Source organism: Bos indicus, chromosome 7 (genome assembly GCF_029378745.1).
Source record: "Bos indicus isolate NIAB-ARS_2022 breed Sahiwal x Tharparkar chromosome 7, NIAB-ARS_B.indTharparkar_mat_pri_1.0, whole genome shotgun sequence".
Classification (NCBI taxonomy): Eukaryota; Metazoa; Chordata; class Mammalia; order Artiodactyla; family Bovidae; genus Bos; species Bos indicus.
The window spans coordinates 81,259,363-81,280,522 of record NC_091766.1 but is presented as its reverse complement, the minus strand read 5'-3'; the positions used below and the strand labels follow the sequence as shown (position 1 = coordinate 81,280,522).

General features: G+C 34.0%; 1 protein-coding gene across 6 annotated transcripts in view; it reads left to right on the top strand.

Annotated features, from left to right (window-relative positions):
* SSBP2 (single stranded DNA binding protein 2) overlaps window positions 1-21,160 on the top strand; it is a 310,974-nt gene that overhangs the window by 238,027 nt on the left and 51,787 nt on the right. For all 6 annotated transcript variants that reach the window (XM_070793993.1, XM_070793994.1, XM_019965385.2 and 3 more), the window contains 3 exons: window positions 5,512-5,571; window positions 17,821-17,887; window positions 18,626-18,696. In XM_070793993.1, coding sequence (XP_070650094.1) covers window positions 5,512-5,571; window positions 17,821-17,887; window positions 18,626-18,696 — 198 coding nt within the window. The remainder of the gene's footprint in view (window positions 1-5,511; window positions 5,572-17,820; window positions 17,888-18,625; window positions 18,697-21,160) is intronic.

Genomic DNA, 21,160 nt, shown 5'->3' with positions numbered 1-21,160 from the left:
ATTACAGAACTTATAAAACTTCACTTTAGTTTTGTGAAGTCATTTTTTAAGTATGTATTTTTTAGATTTCCTAAGTTCATATTTTCTTAAACTTTGTAGTTGTGTATTTCTTTGTCATTTAAAAATACTATATTTTCAAAAATAGAAGCAAATTTCGCAGTTTTATCCTCAAAAAAGTTCAGTATTTTAAATTGTATAACATATCTCTCACTTACAAATTTTCAGAGTTGTGAAGTGTCCTAAATGTTAGATTTGTTTTTACTAAAGAACTTGGTAGTATTCTCTTCATCATTGATTTGTTCTAAATTGTCCTAAAATAAAATGTAGTATGTAGAAAATGCTTAAGATGGTATTTTAAAGAAGCTTTTGGTTTTTTCAGTGATTTTTAAAATTTCTTTATTATCAATTTGTTAAAGATCAAGAGTTTCAAAAGCCATGTTGAAATATTTAAAATTAGGTGATTTGTACACTGCTACATCAATTTTAAGGATTCTTAGAAATACTGGTTTTATTTCATGGATTGATTACCTTGACATTAAGGTACTTGCTCTGATGTGGTTTTGTGCTCTTTTTCTGAAGTGGGTTCCCGTCATATCAAGGCACATATTCCCCTGCAGTGTGCTCAGTCCTCTATGAGAACAGTGTGAACAGCGTGCTCAGAAAACGGAGGGAAAGGAGCCTATGGACCCTCCTTAATGAGCGGGTGAAACTTAAACCAGCCTCTGGAGGGTTAGTAGAAATTTACTTGGCAGAGAAAGGAGAGAACAGAGTTATCTCAAGAAATATTCTGCTGTTGATTATTAACCATATTTATGCTTTCTAGAAACTATTAAAATGTTAGAAGATATTAGTAAGGTTAACATTTGAGCAGTGTGTCATTTAAGAGGTACAGTTTGATCATATATATATATATATATATATATATATATATATATGGAAAGAAGTTAGGGCTGAAAATGGTTCTCACCACCTATAATTTCAGGTGGGTAAATTATTTGTAAAATAATTCCATAAGGGTGGAGTGGGTTCCAGGATTTTCAGAGAAGGAAAGATGAGAAAGAGCCAGTTCCTTCTAAATCTTAGAGAATTGAGATAAAGCACTAATGGCTTATGAAGATCAAATAAGAGGGAGACTACGACTTTCTACTAGCAGAAATGGAAAAGCATAAAGGAAAATCTCTTTTAGGAAAGCAGAAGTTTAATATTTCATGAATAATTCTTGATATAATGGAAAATAATAATTCTTTAAGATGGGATGACATTCATTCTGAAATAAACTATGATTCTAATGGTGTGATCTTTTCTCTAAAAGACTACTTGGAGGAAATGAGCTGGACACTTGGTTTATATTTCTATTAGTTTTTTTCTCCTTTCATTTAGTCATCAAATGATTTATTGATTTTTCTGGCTTTGTATATATTTTTATTGCTTCCACTTTGGCTTATCCCATTCATTCTAAGTAAATCGCTGAAACATGTAGAAATGAGAATTTATGCCTGTAAATGTTTTCTATATGTCAGGGTACTAACTGTGCTACTCAGTTTATCTTATAAAGAACCTTAGGAAACCCTAATTTGGAAAGCTTTTTTAAAAGCATAGCCTTGAGTTTCAGTCATTCATAGCACTACATGTTCTATCAAGTAGGGATGATGTAATATGACTTCTGAGGGAAGGCACCAGATTGAAATAATGTTTTTTTTTTTGGTTTTCATTGATATTTGCCATTTGGTGAAGAGAACCTTCTATTTCTTCCAGATTACTGGACTGTAGAAAATAATTTTTCCAGAAAATTGTTTCTCCTGTTAATTTTAGGACTGTGAACTTTGAAAAATCCTAAGCAAAAGGCAATGATCTTTATCTGGTTTGTTCACTGATATGTCCAGCCACTGACAACAGTGGCTTTGTGGGTGTTAAGTAAACATTTGGTGAATGAACAAATCTCTAGCATACCTTTTAATTAATAAGCATAGCTTTTTTATTCTCTCTATTGACCTTTGATCTGAACAAAGAGCATCATTGTTGAAGTATATCTTTTTCTTCAACTAGGTTTTTCTTTTCCTCTGGAAAGCATGGGAATAAACTTCTCTAGCTCCTTGAGAAAGATAGTTTGTGCCTTAGGCACATACACTGATATCCCACCCCAGTCCCATCCACACGCTTCAAATATTTATAGCTGTAGTACACTAATCTTTACACTTAGGGGTAATGTTGGAAATAATTAACACAGAATCATGGGACTTTTTAAATTATTATTTCCCAAGAGACTTTTGAGATCATCTAGTCTAACTCTCATTTTAGATTGAGAAAGCTGAAGCCCTGAAAGGTTTTTAATTTAGGGTCCCTCTGCTAATTAGTGGACATACAAAAACTAGAATCCAGGCCCCGTTGGACTCCCAGTCAGATGTTTTTTCTGCACACATTATAACTGTTTAGCCCGTTTTTTCAGGGGAAGGCTTTTTCCATTTAAAATATTGATTCACCCTCCTGACATCTTCAGGCAAATGTTTTGATGTCCCAACTATGAAAAAGAATTCCCCAAATATAAAAAGTAAGCACACTCTCATAGCTAAGGGCTCCTTTGAGGAGTCTGTTCTTTCCAGGTTATCAACAGAGAGAGTACTGACAGGTCTGTCAACAGATGTAGAGCTTCCCAGGTGGTGCTAGTGTTAAAGAACCTGCCTGCCAACGCAGGAGATGTAAGAGATGCGAGTTCAGTCCCTGGGTCAGGAAGATCCCTTGGTAGAGGGCATGGCTACCTGCTCCAGTATTCTTGCCTGGAGAATCCCATGGAGCCTGGCGGGCTATAGTCCATAGGGTTGCAAAGAGTCAGACATGACTGAAGCAACTTAGCACATACGCACATACTATCGGTAGGTAATCTCTTATATTAGCATTTTACCATAAATTAATTTAAACTTGTTTTAATACCTTCAATTATATTTGAAAACAAATTGACTTCTGAATAGTGAAATACAAATGTAGTAGAATGTTCTGTTTCTAATACTAAACTATTGGTTCTCAGTGCTTAACTGAATAACTTAAGACTCAATCTGAATATTAAGGACTACAGTGCTAATTTAGTATTAAAATGCTTTACCCAAAGAAAAATCCTTTACCCATTTTTTACATTTATATTTGAAGGAAAAGTAGTAGATTGTTATCTAAATTAACTAGCTTTTTGTTATTTTCTGCTTTAACTGTATAGCAATAGATTGAAAATTATAAGTGGGTTTCAATTTTGTTTTTTACCCCCTCCCCCGCCCCCCGCCAAAGAAAAAAGTGAACTTCTTGGAGGAGGGCATTCAAGGGGAAGTAAATTTAAAAGAGACTCTCTCTCCCAATCTTATTCCAGAGGGGCCTTCAGGTCCACAACCGCATGCACGGCCCCTCTGTCTCAGTAGTGTCTCGATGGGGCCTCATGTTCAGACAGAAGAGTACAACGGTCCTGTTAAAACACACTTATTCACAATGCCACTGATTAGAGAAAAATTTCTCTTTTTAAATAGTCCATTTATATTAATACTGTAACATTATTTTACATTCAGAGGAACATACAATCTCAAATTCTCTGCCCCAAACAAGGTGCATTTCGATGTCTACCAGGATTTAGCAGCATTAACAATTTCTACCTTGTATTCCACTTGGAAGTGATTTTATTATAGACAGGAATTATTAGTAACCTATTTTTATTTCTTCATGTCTCAAACACTAAATTGATATTGTATTTTGGCTTAGTGACTATGTCATAAAACATTTGTAAAAGAAAGCCAACCATTCCAAAATCAGTGACACCACACTTATTAAATTGTTTAAATGAATCCAGGACAGTTTCATAAATGAAATTAGGTGATCAGGAAAGTAGCAGAGGAAGTGTGACTATTGAGATGAGCTTCTAGTTGACAGTATAGTTAACTAATTAATCCAACTTAGAGCAGCACTTCAGAATTGGTAGTCAACTTTGATCAAATGTGTAAAAACTAAACGTTTTTTAAATGTTTAAACTGGAAAATCCATTTAAGTTTTGCCAGCTGAAGTTGACACTATTACCTGAATAACCCACTGTTTCTGTCTATTTAAAATGATCTCCTAAGACTACGTTAACATGAGAACACAGTGAGCAAAAAGCCAAATTCCTGAATTCTGAAGTTCTCATTGATGTGTCCGAGTCTCCAAAAGAGAAAGTCTATACCACATAAATTTGTTATAATTTTATTTTTCAGATGCTGCTTGTAAAATAACCCTAGAAAATATGTGTAGCCATGAACTGCAGGTCTAATTTCTAAAAATATTTGTAGAAAGTATTATTAAAATGGAATTTAGAATTATGTGAATTACTATAGAATTGGGTTGTACAAGTCTTCAGTGAATTCATTCTTAATATTTTAATTAATATTCAGCCCCTCAGAGTTGATAATTTGCTTACATTACATGTAATCAATTATATATATATAAATATATATAATCAAACAATATTTATAAAAATGGAATTTTGAATAATTTTTAAAATTTGTGCTCAAATCTGTCAAAAATATTCTTCCACTCAACATTGAACAATCATCAAAATGATACTTTTAGCATATTTTTCAGATAGTTTTGAGACTGTCAGAGTCAGCACATCCTAGCAGCCTCTGAGTCATCTAACTAATCAACTTGTATTTTAACATTTTTCTGTTAATAAAAGTACACACCTCATAACATATACACACTACTATTCATAAAATAAACAACAAGGACTTGCTGTATAGCACAGGGACTATATTCAATATCTTATAATAGCCTATAATGAGAAATAATCTAAATAAGTATATATATATGTTTGCATATATGTGTATGTGTATCATTGAATCACTTTACATCTGAAACTAACACATTATAAATTAACTATACTTTGATAAAAACTGTCTATTAAAAATGTACACACCTCATAGTCTGCTAGGCTCAAAATTTATGCAAAGAAATTTCAACTTTAAAATTTATAATCAATTTAGAATTACAACAAACTCTTAATGAAAGAAAGCTGGAGGTTTTCTAACTACAAATGTCCCTTGGGAAAGAAATGCCTTTACCATTTTAAACAGAACAACAAAAGAAAAGATGAAGAAATTTGGCAACTTTAAAATTATTAGAGGAAAACAAAAACCAAATTGGGTAATTTGGTCCAAAGAATATACTCAGAATCCAACTTGTATAATGATGTAGCCAGTAATCCTCTTCCTGAAGTCGTTACTAAAATTCAGTTGCCTAAATTTCTTAATCTTACCTTTTGCCAATTATATAGCATTATCTTAATAATAATTCACATTTTAAAAAAATTTGGCAGTTTTTTCCAGATATTTTACAAACTAAAAAAAATAGGACAGTAATTTTTCTCCAAAGCATTTATTCTACTGAAATTAGCCACAGAAGTAAATTTATGTTTTGTATAATTCTAAAATTCTTCAAAGCAGTTTATTTTCAGATCTGTATTTTACATTTTTTTGTTTTGTTTATTTATTTGTTTTACTTCAATAGCCTTTTATGTCACCTCGATACCCTGGAGGTCCAAGGCCCCCGTTGAGGATACCTAACCAGGTAAGATTTTATGTGTGCTACTGAAGTTTGATGTTTTGGTATTTTTGTTTTTTCTAAAGAGTCAATAAAGATCTTGACAATGTCACATATATTTCTTTCTTATAAAAATGCTAAATTATCCTTCATTTCATTTTATGGTACTTCAAAATAATGTATAATCTACATCAGCGGTTGGCCCATAGTTTGGTTGACTTTTTGTGAATAAAATTGTACTGGAATGCTGCCACATTCATTCATTCATGCATTGTCTGTGGCTTCTTTGACACTGCAATAGGAGATTTGAGTCACCATGGAGATGGTAGGTGGCCTGCAACCCTAAAATATTTATTATCTAGATATTTACAGGAAAAAGTTTGCTGACCCTTGGAGTCTACCATATACTTTGATCCAAACCTTCAAAATATGTATGATTTTGGTAAATGCAGATTACACTGTAAAGGATGGCAGTGAAATTTTCTATGAACATACTTAAGTTTATTTTTATATTATACAGTTACAATAATATGGCTGTAACATATCAATTTAGCCCAATTATAGTCACGTATCTGGCATATAACTAGCTTCTTCTAGGAGGGTTAGGTCAGTAGTTAACAGTAGATTATCCAACTATTTTTACCTATAAGAGTTCTGAGATTTCATAAATTTTTGTCCTCAAATAGTTTATCAATAGCATAAATATTTATTTGCTAAAGAGAATAAAGCACAGTTTTTACTTGCAGGTATGTTATAGTTTTAAGTTTAGACTAGAGACAGTGTGTGTGTGTGTGTGTGTGTGTGTGTAAAACAAGAGTAAATTAAATGCTTAACTGTTTGGAATATTTATGTTAAGATAATTGTTTTGTCACTTTCAATTGTTTTTATCATTTACCCAGATCTGAAGTAAAGCCTGTTATCACAATAAATTTTTTCTTTTTTAAAAAATTTCTGCTTGCTTCCTGACCAAAAAATGAAACAAGAAAATTGTGTTTTCTTTGATAGCACATTTGATAAAACGGAGCTCTGCTTTCCCTCTCCTCTTACTGAAATTAGTGTCCTTGAAGTGTCCTAACATACAACAGGGCGTGCCAGCACCCACAGTCATCCCCAGGGGAGGCCTTTAAGCAGGCAGCAATGCTGCATCATCCCACTGCTACAGAGCTGAAGTCCTCACGTTAGCAGCTGGAGGAGTTTTCTCCTTCAGGCCGAATCTGCAGTCAGTACATAGGACCAGGGGAATATGGCAGGAAATAGGAAAAAGAAGTACACAGATGCCAAGCGTTTCAACATATGGGGAGTTTTATTTTCTCTGTGGGTGAACCTGTGTATATTGACAGTCAGATCTGCTTATAGGTGCCTGAGCCTTTTAAATTTCCTTTTTAAGGACAAAAAGTATGTATCTTTCACTGCAGTTTTCATGATGTTTCAGACATACCACCCATAGATATATCCATAGATCTATGAGGTGTGTAAGCCTGGCGTGCTGTGTAGTTCATGGGGTCGCAAAGTCAGACATGGCTTAGCCACTAAATAGCAAGAATCTACATTAGGGAAATGTGAATTTCCCTATGTATGTGAGAATTTTCTGACTCCATTATTCCATATGAATTATGAAAATACCTTGGAATTACTGTAATTGCATCCATTTGACACTGTTGAAATGCCTGCTACATAGGAGATACTAGGCTAAGTTCCACATCCAAAGAAACTGACAAAATGAAAGACTTTTGGAAGGAGGAGTGTTTTGGCGGTAGAAATGTGGAATTCTAAATCTAGGCTGTTTGTTTGAAATATTTTTGAAGATCTAATATATAATGCTTTTGGATTTTTAAAAGAGGCAATTAAAAAAGGTAATAAAGAGTTACAATATGGGTTCTTTTTTGTCAATAATTTTGAACAGTCTTTACCTAAGTATATTTTAAAACAATTGTATTCTTTTGAGTGGCCCTTTTTTGTCCTCCTCCCCATGTATAGTTAAGCTTTATTAATCCAAACATCTTTCAAATTTATAATAATTTACATTTATACTATTGTTTTTAAAGAACTTTGAGCAAACTGTTAAACTTTTCCTAAAACAACATTTACGCTGTTAACTAATAGCACAACATTTTCAAACAACAAAAAACAGTTCTTCAATTTCATTATGTAGTCATTACAGTAGAATTGGCAATGCTATTTTTGGTGATTAATTGGGATGATGTCTATAAAACATGTTAAACTTTTAAATTTAGTCTATTTGAAATGATCAAAACTTTATTTTATTGGTAGATTGTATCTAAGAAAATAAAAAGTAAACTTAACTTCTTCAGTGGTGTTGACTAGTCACTTGAATATGCAGAAGACTTGCCTTTAATAAAGAGCTTCTCCAGAAGTTACAATTAATTATTTCCGAGGCAGTTTTCATGATTCTGGACTAAATACACAATGGCTTATCCTGTTTGTATATTTACAGGACTGAGTATTTGGAACATGGTATAATATCACTATGTCCAAAAATGCAGGAAGGGGTAATAGTGTCTAAAATGATGAAAGGAAAAGTAAAATTACAAAAATCTGCAAGGTTGCAAAGAATAAATACCTATGGGAAAACAGAAATTACACTGGAATTGTTTCAGCTGTCAGAATAGGTTGGTGGTGTTTAAGCATCCATAACCTGGAGGTCTTTATCCTTCTCATAGATAAAATGTTTAATCTGAAAAATTCAGTGTTCATTCAACACTGCTAAGGAAACCAAGACAGCCAGAAGTACAGAGACTGTTAGTGAGTGGCACCAAGAATAAGTTACTGATTTATTGACACTATAGAATTAGAATTTCTCACCATTCCTGAAACTCTGTTAACAGGTATATTGGCTCACAAGTGTATATTATTGTTGACTTTCTATTTGTTGTTATTAAGCATCCTCATCATTAGTGTTATTTTCTGTCAAAGTGAAGATCTTTTATAAAGCAAAGAATGTGTCCCAAAATTTGTGACTAGTTAAGTCTCAATGGAATACATTTGACATGTTGACAAATATGAGAATATAATATTAACCCACAAAATGTATAAATTTATTTTTCCTGATATTATGGGTTTAAAGAATCCAGTGATCATACCCTTTTGATGAATAAAACCATCATCTGGTCATCCTGGGACTGATCAAAATGTTTTTAAAAAGTAAAGATTTGACTTACCAAAAGACAAACACTGGTGACTAAAGAGTTAAATGTGGGTTAAGAGTCATTTTGAAAGACAACTTGACCTTGATCAAGATTTCTATAGGATTAGTGATAATAGCAGATAGACTTGTCAATTGTTCTAATACTTCAAAACAAACAAGAAAAAAATAAACTTTTGAAGAAAATTATTTCCAGTGATAAAACATGGTATTACCAATGAAATTTAGAAATTTAGCAAAACAGAAATAAATCTCTTAACAAGTATAATAATACGCAAAATAAATAATTGTATAAACATGAAAGAAATTTAGAATCAGAGTATTAAACTAGAATCACTTCAAGACTTAAAAAAGGAAGAACTTCAAGCTCACAATTGAAAATAATGTTGTTTAATCATACATTTTCACCCCTCCTAATTTACTTCTTTATAACTTTTGATAGTATTGACCACTTCTTGAAACTCCCCTCATGCACTCTGAAATAAATGGTCCCAGTCCGCTTGCTAATTTTTTAGCTATTCAGTTTTTTCCTTTCTTATCTCATTGATATTTTAAGAAAATTATCTTTGTTTTTGACCTTTTTTCTTCTCAATTCTTGAAATCTAGTCCATTCTTATGACTTTGGCACTGATGATTCCTAAAATTGTCCAGTGAAAAATTTCTTTTCTTCCTTTGATAAGTATTTATTACTCTGAACAGGCACAGATAGCTTCCAGTCTCTGAACTTACCATTTATTGGGGATACAGAGCAGATGGATGACAAACCATGAGCATATAAGAGTGAGGTATAAGGACCTATAAAAGTACATAAGAAGCCCTCACTTCCCTGCACGCTAAGATATTCAGGGAGGCAGGGAGGAGTCGTATGGAAGTGGCAGATAATGATATTAAAGATAATTAAGATAATGAAAGCCAGGCATCTCAGTGTTGGAGAAACTGTTGACTGGTACAAATAAAAGGAGGAAGAAGGCTAAATATAATCCTCAGTACTGAGTATATGAATTGAAAAAAAAAAAAGAAAACTGAAAGAGGTTTGGAATAACGAAGTTAGAATGTCAGTGTGTCAGTGGCAAGAAATTAGCCTGGAAAGGTAAGCAGGAAATAGATCATTTAATCAGAAATCAATAAGTAGACATTGAGTGTGCTTGTAAACAAACCAAAATCAAAGGATTATAAAATTACTGCATCCCAATATAACAGTTAAGGAAATAGTTCTGATCTGGATATAGAAATTCTTTAATAGCACATTTTCTTTGAAATATTAAAAATTTTAAACAAATTAAAATATTTTTGTTTTTAAGTTAAATTAGTGAACATTCATAGAAATTCTTGCCAGGATTATGTCAGGTTTAATCCTTGTCAGGATTATGTGTATATATGTATATATACATTTTTCATAGGGTCAGTATATTTAAATCATTTATAGCTTGGTCCAGGTCTAAGTGCTGCTCAGATGACTATTTGAAACTTACAATTCGGCATGTAACCAGTATTACACCTCTGAGTAAAATAAACCATATTTGTTAATCTCCACCTTTCTTCAGTTCTAGTTCTCTTTCCACTCAGCAAATTGTTTGAACTTAATTGGAGTGTTATTTTTCTAAATAGTTTCTTAGGGAAAATACGATTATTCAAAATAATATCAATTGGCCCCTTGACATTTTAGTTCTGCTTCTATTATAATCCCCAGTGAGTAAAATAATCTGTAGAAATAATTTACATTTAAGAAGAAAAATTAGTTATTTTTGTATCCTTAATAAATTGATTTTGGGGAAGGGCATTAAACTTCTCAGGGATAAATAGGACAATTTTTGCCTAGATTTTGTTTCCAGTAGCTCTTTTGTTTGCCACAAAATTGGGCAAAGTGGAATCATTTTAAAACTAAGAAATTATACCAAGTGTACAGACCTGTAAAGTTCACAAAATGTAAAATAGAAGTCTTATGAGGACACCTCTGATGGAGGTACTAGGTACTCATTGGTGTGAACTGTGCTCAAGGTTGCCATTTTTAATGCCAAGACCTGGCCCCAACTGACAGCCAGAAGGCTCCAGAGCTGGAATGCCTCAAGCCAAACAGCCAACAGAATGGGAACACAGTCCCACCCATCAGCAGACAGGTTGCCTAAAGTCATCCTGAGCCAACAGCCACCTCTAATGACCTCTACACATAGCCCTTGACACAGCTCTGCCCGCCAGTGGAATAGGACCCAGTTCCACCCACCACTGGGCAGGCAATAGTCCCTCCTTCCAGGAAGCCTGCATAAGCCTTTTAAACCAGCCCTATAGGGCAGGCAACCAAAAGCAAGAGGAACTATAATCCTGCAGCCAGTGGGACCACAAACACAGAAAGTTAGACCAAATGAGGTGGCAAAGAGATATGTTCCAGATAAAGGAACAAGGTAAAACCCCAGAAGAACAACTAAGGGAAGTGAAGATAGGCTCTCAACCCAAAAGAGAATTCAGAGAAATGATGGGAAAGGCGATCCAGGATCTCAGAAAAAGAATGGGGCACAAATCGAGAAGATATAAGAAATTTTTAGCAAAGAACTAAGAACATTTGAAGAACAGAGATAAACAGTAGAAAAAGTGAAATGAAAAATACACTAGAAGGAATCAGTAACAGTATAAATGAGGTTGAAGAACATACACATGAGCTAGAAGACAGAAGGTTGGAAATAACTGCTGCAGAACAAAGAATGAAAGGAAATGAGGACAGTCTAAGAGACCTCTGGGACAACAACAGAAAAATACACCAACACATTCATATTTTAGGGGTCTCAGAGGAGAATAGAGAGAGAAAGGGTCTGAGAAAATATTTGAAGATATAGTAGCTGAGAACTTCCCTAACATGAAAAGGGAAACAGTCACCAAAGTCCAGGATGTGTAGAGAATCCCATACAGGGTAAATCCAAGGAGAAACACACTGAAACACAAATTGAGAAAAATTAAAGAAAAAACATGAAAAGTAACAAGGGAAAAGCAACCCATAACATACAGGGGAACTCCCATTAAGGTTATCTGCTGATTTTTCAGTAGAAACTCTGCAGGCCATAAGGGAATGGCATGATATATTTAGAGTAATGAAAGGGAGAAATCAACCAAGACTACTCTATCCAGCAAGACTCTCACTTAGATTAGATGGAAAAAGCAAAACCTTTACAGACAACCAAAAGTTAAGAGCACTACCAAACCAGCTTTATAACAAATGCTAAAAGAACCTTCTCTAGGTAGAAAAGGCCACAACTAGATACAAGAAAATTACAAATGGGAAAGTTCACTGGTAAAAGCAGACATACAGTAAAGGTGGGAAATCATCCACACAAATAAGATATCAAATCCAGCAATCATAAGAAGAAAGTAATAGTGCAGGATATTGGAAATGCATTTGAAATTAAGAGACTAGCAACTTAAAACAGTCTGTGTATACATGAACTGCTATATCAAATCCTCATGGTAACCACAAATCAAAAATCTACAATATACACACAAAAAAGAAAAAGGAATCTAAACACAACACTAAAGACAATCATGCAACTACCAGAGAAGAGAACAAAAGACAAAGAGAAGGAAAAAAGACCTATAAAAACAATCCCAAAACAATTAGCAAAATGACCATAAGAACCTATATATCAGTATTACTTTAACCGTAAATGGATTAAATGCTCCACCCAAAAGACACAGACTGGCTAAATGGCTACAAAAATAAGACCCATGCATATGCTGTCTACAAGAGACCCACTTTAGGTCTAGGGACACATAAAGACTGAAAGTGAGGAGGTGGAAAAAGATTTCTCATGCAAATGGAAATTTTTTTTAAAAAGCTGGAATAGTAATGCTCATATCAGACAAAATAGACTTTAAAATAAAAAATGTTATAAGAAGGATACTGCATATGATTAAGGGATCAATCCAAGAAGATAATAACAATTGTAAACATATATGCACCCAACATAGGAGCACTTCAATATATATAAGGCAAATACAGTCATAAAAAGAGAAACCGACAGTAACACAGTAAAAGTGGGGGACTTTAACCTCCAACTTACATCAATAGACAGATCATCCAAACAGAAAATCATTAAGGAAGCACAGGTCTTAAACAACATATTAGACCAGATGAACTTAATTGATATTTATAGAGCATGCCATCCAAAGGCAGCAGAATACACAGTCTTCTCAAATGTGTGTAGAATATTCTCCAGGATAGATCACATACTGGACCATAAAGCAAGCCTTGATAAGTTTAAGAAAACTAAAATTATATCAATCATCTTTCCTGACCACAATGCAATAAGAGTACAAATCTACAAACAAAAATTGTAATAAAAAAAAACACGTGGAAGCTGAACAGTGTGCTACTAAACAATCAGTAGATCACTGAAGAAATCAAAGAGGAAATAAAAAAATTCCCTAGAGACAAATGAAAATGAAAATACAACAGTCCAAAACCTACGGGATATAGCAAAAGCAGCTCTAAGAGAAAATTATAGCAATACAATCTTACTACAAGAAACAAGAAAAATTTCAAATAAATGACCTAACCTGTATACCTAAAGCAACTAGAAAAAGGACAAACAAAACCCAAAGTTAGCAGAGAAAAGAAATCATAAACTCAGAGCAGAAAAGAATGAGATAGAGACCAAGAAACAGTACAAAATATCAATGAAACTAAAAGCTGCTTCTGTGAGAAGATAAACAAAATTGGTAAAGCTTTAGCCAAACTCATCAAGAAAAAAAGGGAGAGGGCTCATATCAATAAAAGCAGAAATGAAAAAGTTACAGTGAATACAGAAATATGAAGGATCGTAAGAGACAAACAACATTATGCCAATAAACTGGACAACCTAGAAGAAGCGGACAAATTCTTAGGTACAATCTTGCAAAACCAAATTAGGAAGAAATAGAAAATATGACTAGAACAATCACGAGCACTGATATCGAAACTTTGGTTTAAGAACCCCAAGCCAACAAAGAACCCCAGACTGGATGGCTTCACAGGTGAATCCTATCAAACATTTAGAGACGAGTTAACACCTATCCTTTTGAAACTGTTTCAAAAAATTACAGAGATCGGAACACTCCCAAACTCATTCTTTGAAGCCAGCCTCAAACATGGTACCAAAACAATACAAGGATACTACAAACAAAGTAACACGCCAATGTCACTGATAGACACAAAATCCTAAACAAAAGGCTAGCACACCAAATCCAACAATACATTAAAGGATCATACACCAAAATCGAGTGGGATTTATCCTGGGGATACAAGGATTGTTCCAATATCTGCAAATCAATCAGTGTGATAACCACATTAACAAATTGAATTAAAGCCATATGATAATCTCAGTAGATGCAGAAAAAGCATCTGACAAAAATCTATTATCAGTTTATAATTAAAAAAAAAAAAAAAAAACTCTTCTGAAATTCAGCATAGAGGGAACATACCTAAACAGGGTAAAGCCATATATGAAAGACACACACAGAGCATCATACTCAACAGTGAAAAGCTGAAAGCATTTCGTCTTAAGATCAGGAACAATACAAGGATGTCCACTGTCACTACTTTTATTCAACATAGGTTTGGAAGTCCTAGCCATTGCAGTCAGAGAAGAAAATAAAAAGAATCCAAGTTGGAAAAGAAGAAGTAAAACTGCCACTGTAGAGGTCGTGATACTGTACATAGAAAACCCTGGCCATACTACCAGAAAACTACTAGAGCTCAACGAATTTGGTAAAGGTGCAGACTACAGAATTAATACACAGAAATGTTGCATTTCTATACACTAAGAACAAAAGATCAGAAAAAGAAGTTTAGGAAGCAATGCCATTTACATCACATCAAAAAGAATAAAACACCTAGAAATAAGCCTACCTAAGGAAGCAAACTGTATTCTGAAAACTTAAGACGCTAATGAAACAAATGGAAGATGACACAAACAGATGGAAAAATATACCATGGTTTTGGATTGAAAGAATACTGTCAAAATGACTATACTGCCCAAGGAAGTCTTCAGATTCAATGTAGTCCCTATCAAATTATCAATGGCAGTTTTTGTAGATCTAGAACAAAAAATCTTAAATTTTGACTGGAAATATGGAAAAATGAAAGACCCTAAATAGCCAAAGCAATTTTCAAAAAGAAAATGGAGCTGAAGGAAGGAATCAGCTCCTTGACTTCAGACTGTACTATAAAGGTACAGTATTCAAAACAGTATAGGAGTGACATAAAGAAATATATTTGGATCATGGAGAAAGCAAAGGAGTTCCAAAAAAACATCTACTTCTGCTCAATTGACTATACTAAAGCCATTGACTATGCTAAAGCCATTGACTGTGTGGGTCACAACAAACTATGGAAAATTCTTAAAGATGGAAATACCAGACCATCTGTCTCCGGAGAAACCTGTGTGCAGGTCAAGAAACAACAGTTAGGACCAAACATGGAACTGACTGGTTCCAAATTGGGAAAAAGAGTACGACCAACCTGTATATTGTCACCCTGCTTATTTTACTTATATACAGAGTACATCACGTGAAATGTTGGCTGGATGACTCACAAGCTGGAATCAAGATTACCAGGAGAAATATCAACAACCTCAGATATGCAGATAATAACTCTCTAATGGTAGAAAGTGACAAGGATCTAAAGAGTCTCTTGATGAGGGTGAAAGAGGATAGTGAAAAAGCTGGCTTAAAACTCAGTGTTAAAAAACTAAGATCATACCATCTGGTCTCAACTTCATGGCAAATAGAAGAGGGGGGAAATGGAAGCAGTAACAGATTGTATTTTTTGGGGCTCCAAAATCACTGGTGATGGTGACTGCAACCATGAAATTAAAAGACGCTTGCTCCTTAGAAAGAAAGCTATGACAAACCTAGATAGCGTATTAAAAAGCAGACACAACACTTCACCAACAAATGTCCAAATAGTCAAAGCTATGGTTTTCCAGTAGTCATGTATGGATGTGAGAGTTGGACCGTAAAGAAAGTGAAGTGAAAGTCACTGAATTGTGTCTGACTCTTTGTGACCCCATGGGACTATACAGTCCATGGAATTCTCCAGGCCAGAATACTGGAGTGGGTACCCATTCCCTTCTCCAGGGGATCTTCCCAACCCATGGATCAAGCCCAGGTCTCCCATACTGCAGGCAGATTCTTTACCAGCTGAGCCACCAGGGAAGCCCAGGAATACTGGAGTGGGGTAGCCTATCCTTTCTCCAACAGATCTTCATGACCCAGGACTCAAACTGGGAATCTCCTGCATTACAGGCAGGTTATTTACTAGCTGAGCTATCAAGAATTGGTGCTTTCAAATTGTGGTGCTGAAGAAGACTCCTAAGAGTCCCTTGGACTGCAAGGAGGTAAAACCAGTCAATATTAATGGAAACCAACCCTAAATATTCACTGGAAGGACTGATGCTAAAGCTGAAGCTCCAATATTTTGGCCATTTGATACAAAGAGCCAACTCATTGGAGAAGACTCTGGTGCTCAGAAGGATTGAAGACAAAAGGAGAAGGGGGCAGCAGAGAATGAAATGGTTAGATGGCATCATCAACTCAATGGACATGAATTTGAGCAAACTCTGGAGCCAGTGGAGGACAGGGAAGCCTGGAGTGTTGCAGTCCTTTGGATCACAAAGAGTCAGACACAACTTAGCAACTGAACAACAACAAATAGATCAATGGATAGAGAAGAGCGTCTTCAATAAGAGGGTCTGGGAAAATTGAACAGCTACATAGAATGAAATTAGAGCATTCTCTAACACCATGCACAAAAATAAACTCAAAAAGGATTAAAGACCTAAATGTAAAACCAGATACTATATAAAACTCTTAGAGGAAAACAAAGTCAGAACACTCTTTTACATAAATCACAACAATATCTCTTTGGCTCCACCCCCTAGAGTAATGAAAATAAAAACAAAAATAAATGGGATCTAGTTAAACCTAAAAGTATTTGCACAGCAAAGGAAACCATAGACAAAACAAAAAGACAACTTACAGAATGGGGAAAAATATTTGCAAATGATGCAGCCAATAGGGGATTAATCTCCAAATGTCTACAAACAGCTCATGCAGCTTAAGATAAAGAAACAATAAAAATTAGATCTAAATAGATGTTTCTCCAAAGAAAACATACAGATGGCCACAAAGCACATGAAAATATGCTCCACATTACCAATTATTAGAGAAATGCAAATCAAAAATAGATATCACCTCACATCTGTCAGAATGGCCATCATCAAAGTCTACAAACAATAAATGCTGGAATGGGTGTGGAGAGAAGGGAACCCGCCTACACTGTTGATGGGAATATAAATTCATACAGTCACTATGGAGAATAGTATGCAGGTTCCTTAAATGTCTAAAATAGAGCTACCATATAATATTGCAATCCCGCTCAAGGACATGTAACTGGAGAAAACTGTAATTTGAAAAGATCATGCACCCCTGTGTTCACTGCAGTACTACTTAAGAGTAGCTAAGACATGGAAGCAACCTAAATGTCCATTGAGAGAGGAATGGATAAAGAAGATGTGGTACATATATACAATGGAATATTACTCAGCCATAAAAATAATGCCATTTGCAGCAACAGGGATAGACCTAGAGATTATCATACTAAGTGAAGTAAGAGAAAGACAAGTATCATATTATATCACTTATGTGAAATCTAAAAACAGTGATACAAATGAACTTATTTACAAAGAGAAACAGATTCCCAGACTTCAAATGTATGGTTACCAAAAGGGAAAGGTGTTGGGGGGAGATAAATCAGGAGGTTGAGATAAATATATACAGACCAGTATACACAAGATAGATAATCAACAAGGACCTACTGTCTAGCACAGGGAACTGTACTCAATACTCTGTAATAACCTATAATAGAAAAGAATTTGAAAAGGAAGATACATATATTCAATATAACTGAATCACTATACTGTACACCCAAAACTAACACATTATTGTAAATAAAATATAATCCAATATAAAAAAATACAGCTTGAAAAAAATCTTGTGAAATACTCAAATGCATTCTATAATTGGTAAAAGTTCTTATTTTATAAATAGTTACAATACTTACTGCTTTTTATTTTTACTAAATATGCTAGGCACTTGGAGGTGTCCCAGGAAGTCAGCCATTACTTCCCAGTGGAATGGACCCAACTCGACAACAAGGTGACTGCTTTAAAGTAAAAGTTAAATTGATGTGCAGAATCTCAAAGGAAACCCTGTATTTATTAGGGAAGGTATTATTTGTATAGATCTTTCATAATTATATCAGTTGCATTTTACTTGGTAACGTGGCCAAGTAATTATATTTTTTGCTAACTTAATTATTTGTGATAGTGCAGTGATAACACAAGGAACAGAATAATTAAATATCCAAAATCTGTGTTTTAATGCTTAACTTCTAAAACTTTTTATATAACTTCTAGCAAGTGAGAATCAAAGTGACTATGTCACTTGTAATTTTCTCTGCCTTTTTCAGACAGAGGGGTCTGTCCACCAAAAAGATAAGCAGGAGGAAAGATGATGCTAAGCAGCAAGTGACTTACTTGATAGTTTAACAAACCCAATAATTGGGTCCGTCCACTGACCTGTTTAGGTACCACAAACATGGATGGCTCTGTTCACTGTTCTAAAAGAAGGGGAGCAAATGTTATGACAGATGTATTATAATTCAACACAGAAGAGGAAGATTTCACTTTCAAGACATTAATGGAGAGTGGGGGCAGGGACAGCCCTGTGGTAAGAGGTAGAAGAATGGCTGTGGAAGCCAAGTAGAGGTGATGTCAATAATTTAGTCCTTTAGTAAATAAGGTGTAGCACCAGGCAGAAAGGAGGCTGTAGCTTCTGATTTAGCACTCATGCTCATTACATTGCTAATATTGTCACACTTTTTTCTCTTTTTAGGTCATCCAAATATGGGTGGGCCAATGCAGAGAATGACTCCTCCAAGAGGAATGGTGCCCTTAGGACCACAGGTAAAAAGTGCAGGAAGCCAGAGGCTGAGTTTCTGCCTTCATCTTACACAAATAAACTGTATTATCTGCTGGTTTCTATTATATATATATATATATATATATATATATATAAAAGACTTAATATGACATAGTTTTTAAGCTCTTGAGGATATGTTGTCTATGACATGTCCAAATAGATGTAACATCAAGCCACATTTGCCCTTGGTACATTCTAGAAAATACATTGGGTAGAAATCCATTATAGTAATTATTACTAAAAAAGATAACTGTTTTTATATTGAGGAAATATGAATAATTATAGTAATTATTATAAAGGAGAACTAAGATAATTTAAAATCTAATTGAATTAAACAGAATAAGTGGCATAAAATATATTTTAAGTCTTTAATGCCACTGACCATGATATAGTACCATATTTCGAGTATGAAAACAATAGAAAACCATTTAGAAACAAACATTAAAATGGGTCTCGCTGAAAAAGTGTAATACAACAGTATACACTAGATGTTATTAGCCTACTTCTCTATCAGTTTCCCGGGAGGATACACCAAGATTGAACCTATTCAGCTGTTGATGACATTTTTTTAGTATGCTGCTCCAGGCTGTCACTTATTTTAGCTAAAACCTCTCTTTGTCTCTCTTGGGAAAACTGCCTGAGGTAGAATTTAATTTTGTAATGTTACATTTCAAAGAAGCGAATCCAGAATTCAGAGTTGTACATTTCTCCCTCATAGGTCAGAGGTCAGTGTATCATACCACTGGTTAAAAGGATCATTTACTTTTCTTATTCTCTCCAAGAACAGTCTATATAAATGATGGTTTTAGGAGCTTATTTCATGTATATACTTTAAAAATGTTAAGTATTTTGTTGTGTGCCCAAAACAGATTTTTAAGACTCTAACCACATTTACCCAGGTAAATGTGACTTATATCTAAGAGTTCCTAATCAACATGTAATACACAGTTGACCCTTGAAAATGTGGGAGTTAGGGGCACCAAACCACTGCACAATTGAAAACCCATGTATAACTTTTGATTCCCTAAAACTTAACAGCCTACTGTTAACCAGAGACCTTACTGATAACATAAACAATTAACACATATTTTATAAATGTATTATATGTATTATATACTGTATCCTTACGATAAAGTAATATAGAGAAAAGGAAATGTTATTAAGAAAATTATAAGAAAATACAATTACAGTACAGTACTATATTTATCAATACCATAAGTTTACATCATCTAGTTTATAAGATGAATTATCTGTCAGTATCTATGTCAATATTGTCTTAAAATATGTATATACCTGCTAACAAGATTTGTCTAAGATTAAAAATATATATATTGTCTTAAATGATATGAAACACTGTATATATTACATATATTTAAAACACTAGATGTCAAAAATTAAAAGAAAAGGCGAATATATTCCTATTTATTTACAGGTATAACACTTCATGCATTGATAATGAAGAAGCAGCACTATGATAGCTTTATGGTAACCTAGTGTAATAATCAACACTTGCTTCATCATAGCCTAGCCTATACACTAATGAATGAATCATTATAACATTTTCATGGCATATAGTATTACAGGCATATTCAGAATACAGTATTTAAATATTGTCAAAATTTTTTAAACTGCTTACATGTGATGGTAGGCTGATAACATGGTTTCTCTAATTAAGGGGGAGAGAGAGAGAAGCATATACTATGGAGTAATGTAGGTGTTTGAAAGCAAAATTATAAAACAGTAAGAAAACTAAGACATTCATTTTATATTAAATATCACTCTGCTTATGCCTGAGTCTAGACTTATGTCTACATATAGTTTATGCATTCATGACATACCTTTTTCTTAATTTTCTTGCTCTTTCTAGACTATGTGTTTCATCTGCAAGTTTTTACAAATTGTTGCAAATCCACAAAAATGTTCCAATAATATATTTACTGAAAAAAGTCCACTTATAAATGGACTAGCACAGTTCAACCCCATGTTGTTCAAGGATCAACTATATAAATTGTATTGGAACATGAAGCACAAATTTTTCAGAGGTACCTATTATGTAAATATTCATGAGATTGTCAAAATAAAAAAAATTATTTAGGATAATTTATTTCCTATATATTTTCTTAAGATCTTATAAAACTCTAATCTAGATATTTAAATTATTTTTTTGCTATTTCTGCTCATATTAGGGATGGTGATTTATGGGACCAACCATCATTAATCTGTTAATGGCAATTAGAATTTATAAGATCTGTAGAATAGTTCACTGACTGACTGTACTTTTCAGTTCAGTTGCATAAGTCGTGTCTGACTCTTTGCGACCCCATGAACCGCAGCACGCCAGGCCTCCCTGTCCATCACCAACTCCCAAAGCCTACCCAAACTCATGTCCATTGAGTCAGTGACGCCATCCAGCCATCTCATCCTCTGTTATCCCCTTCTCCTCCTGCC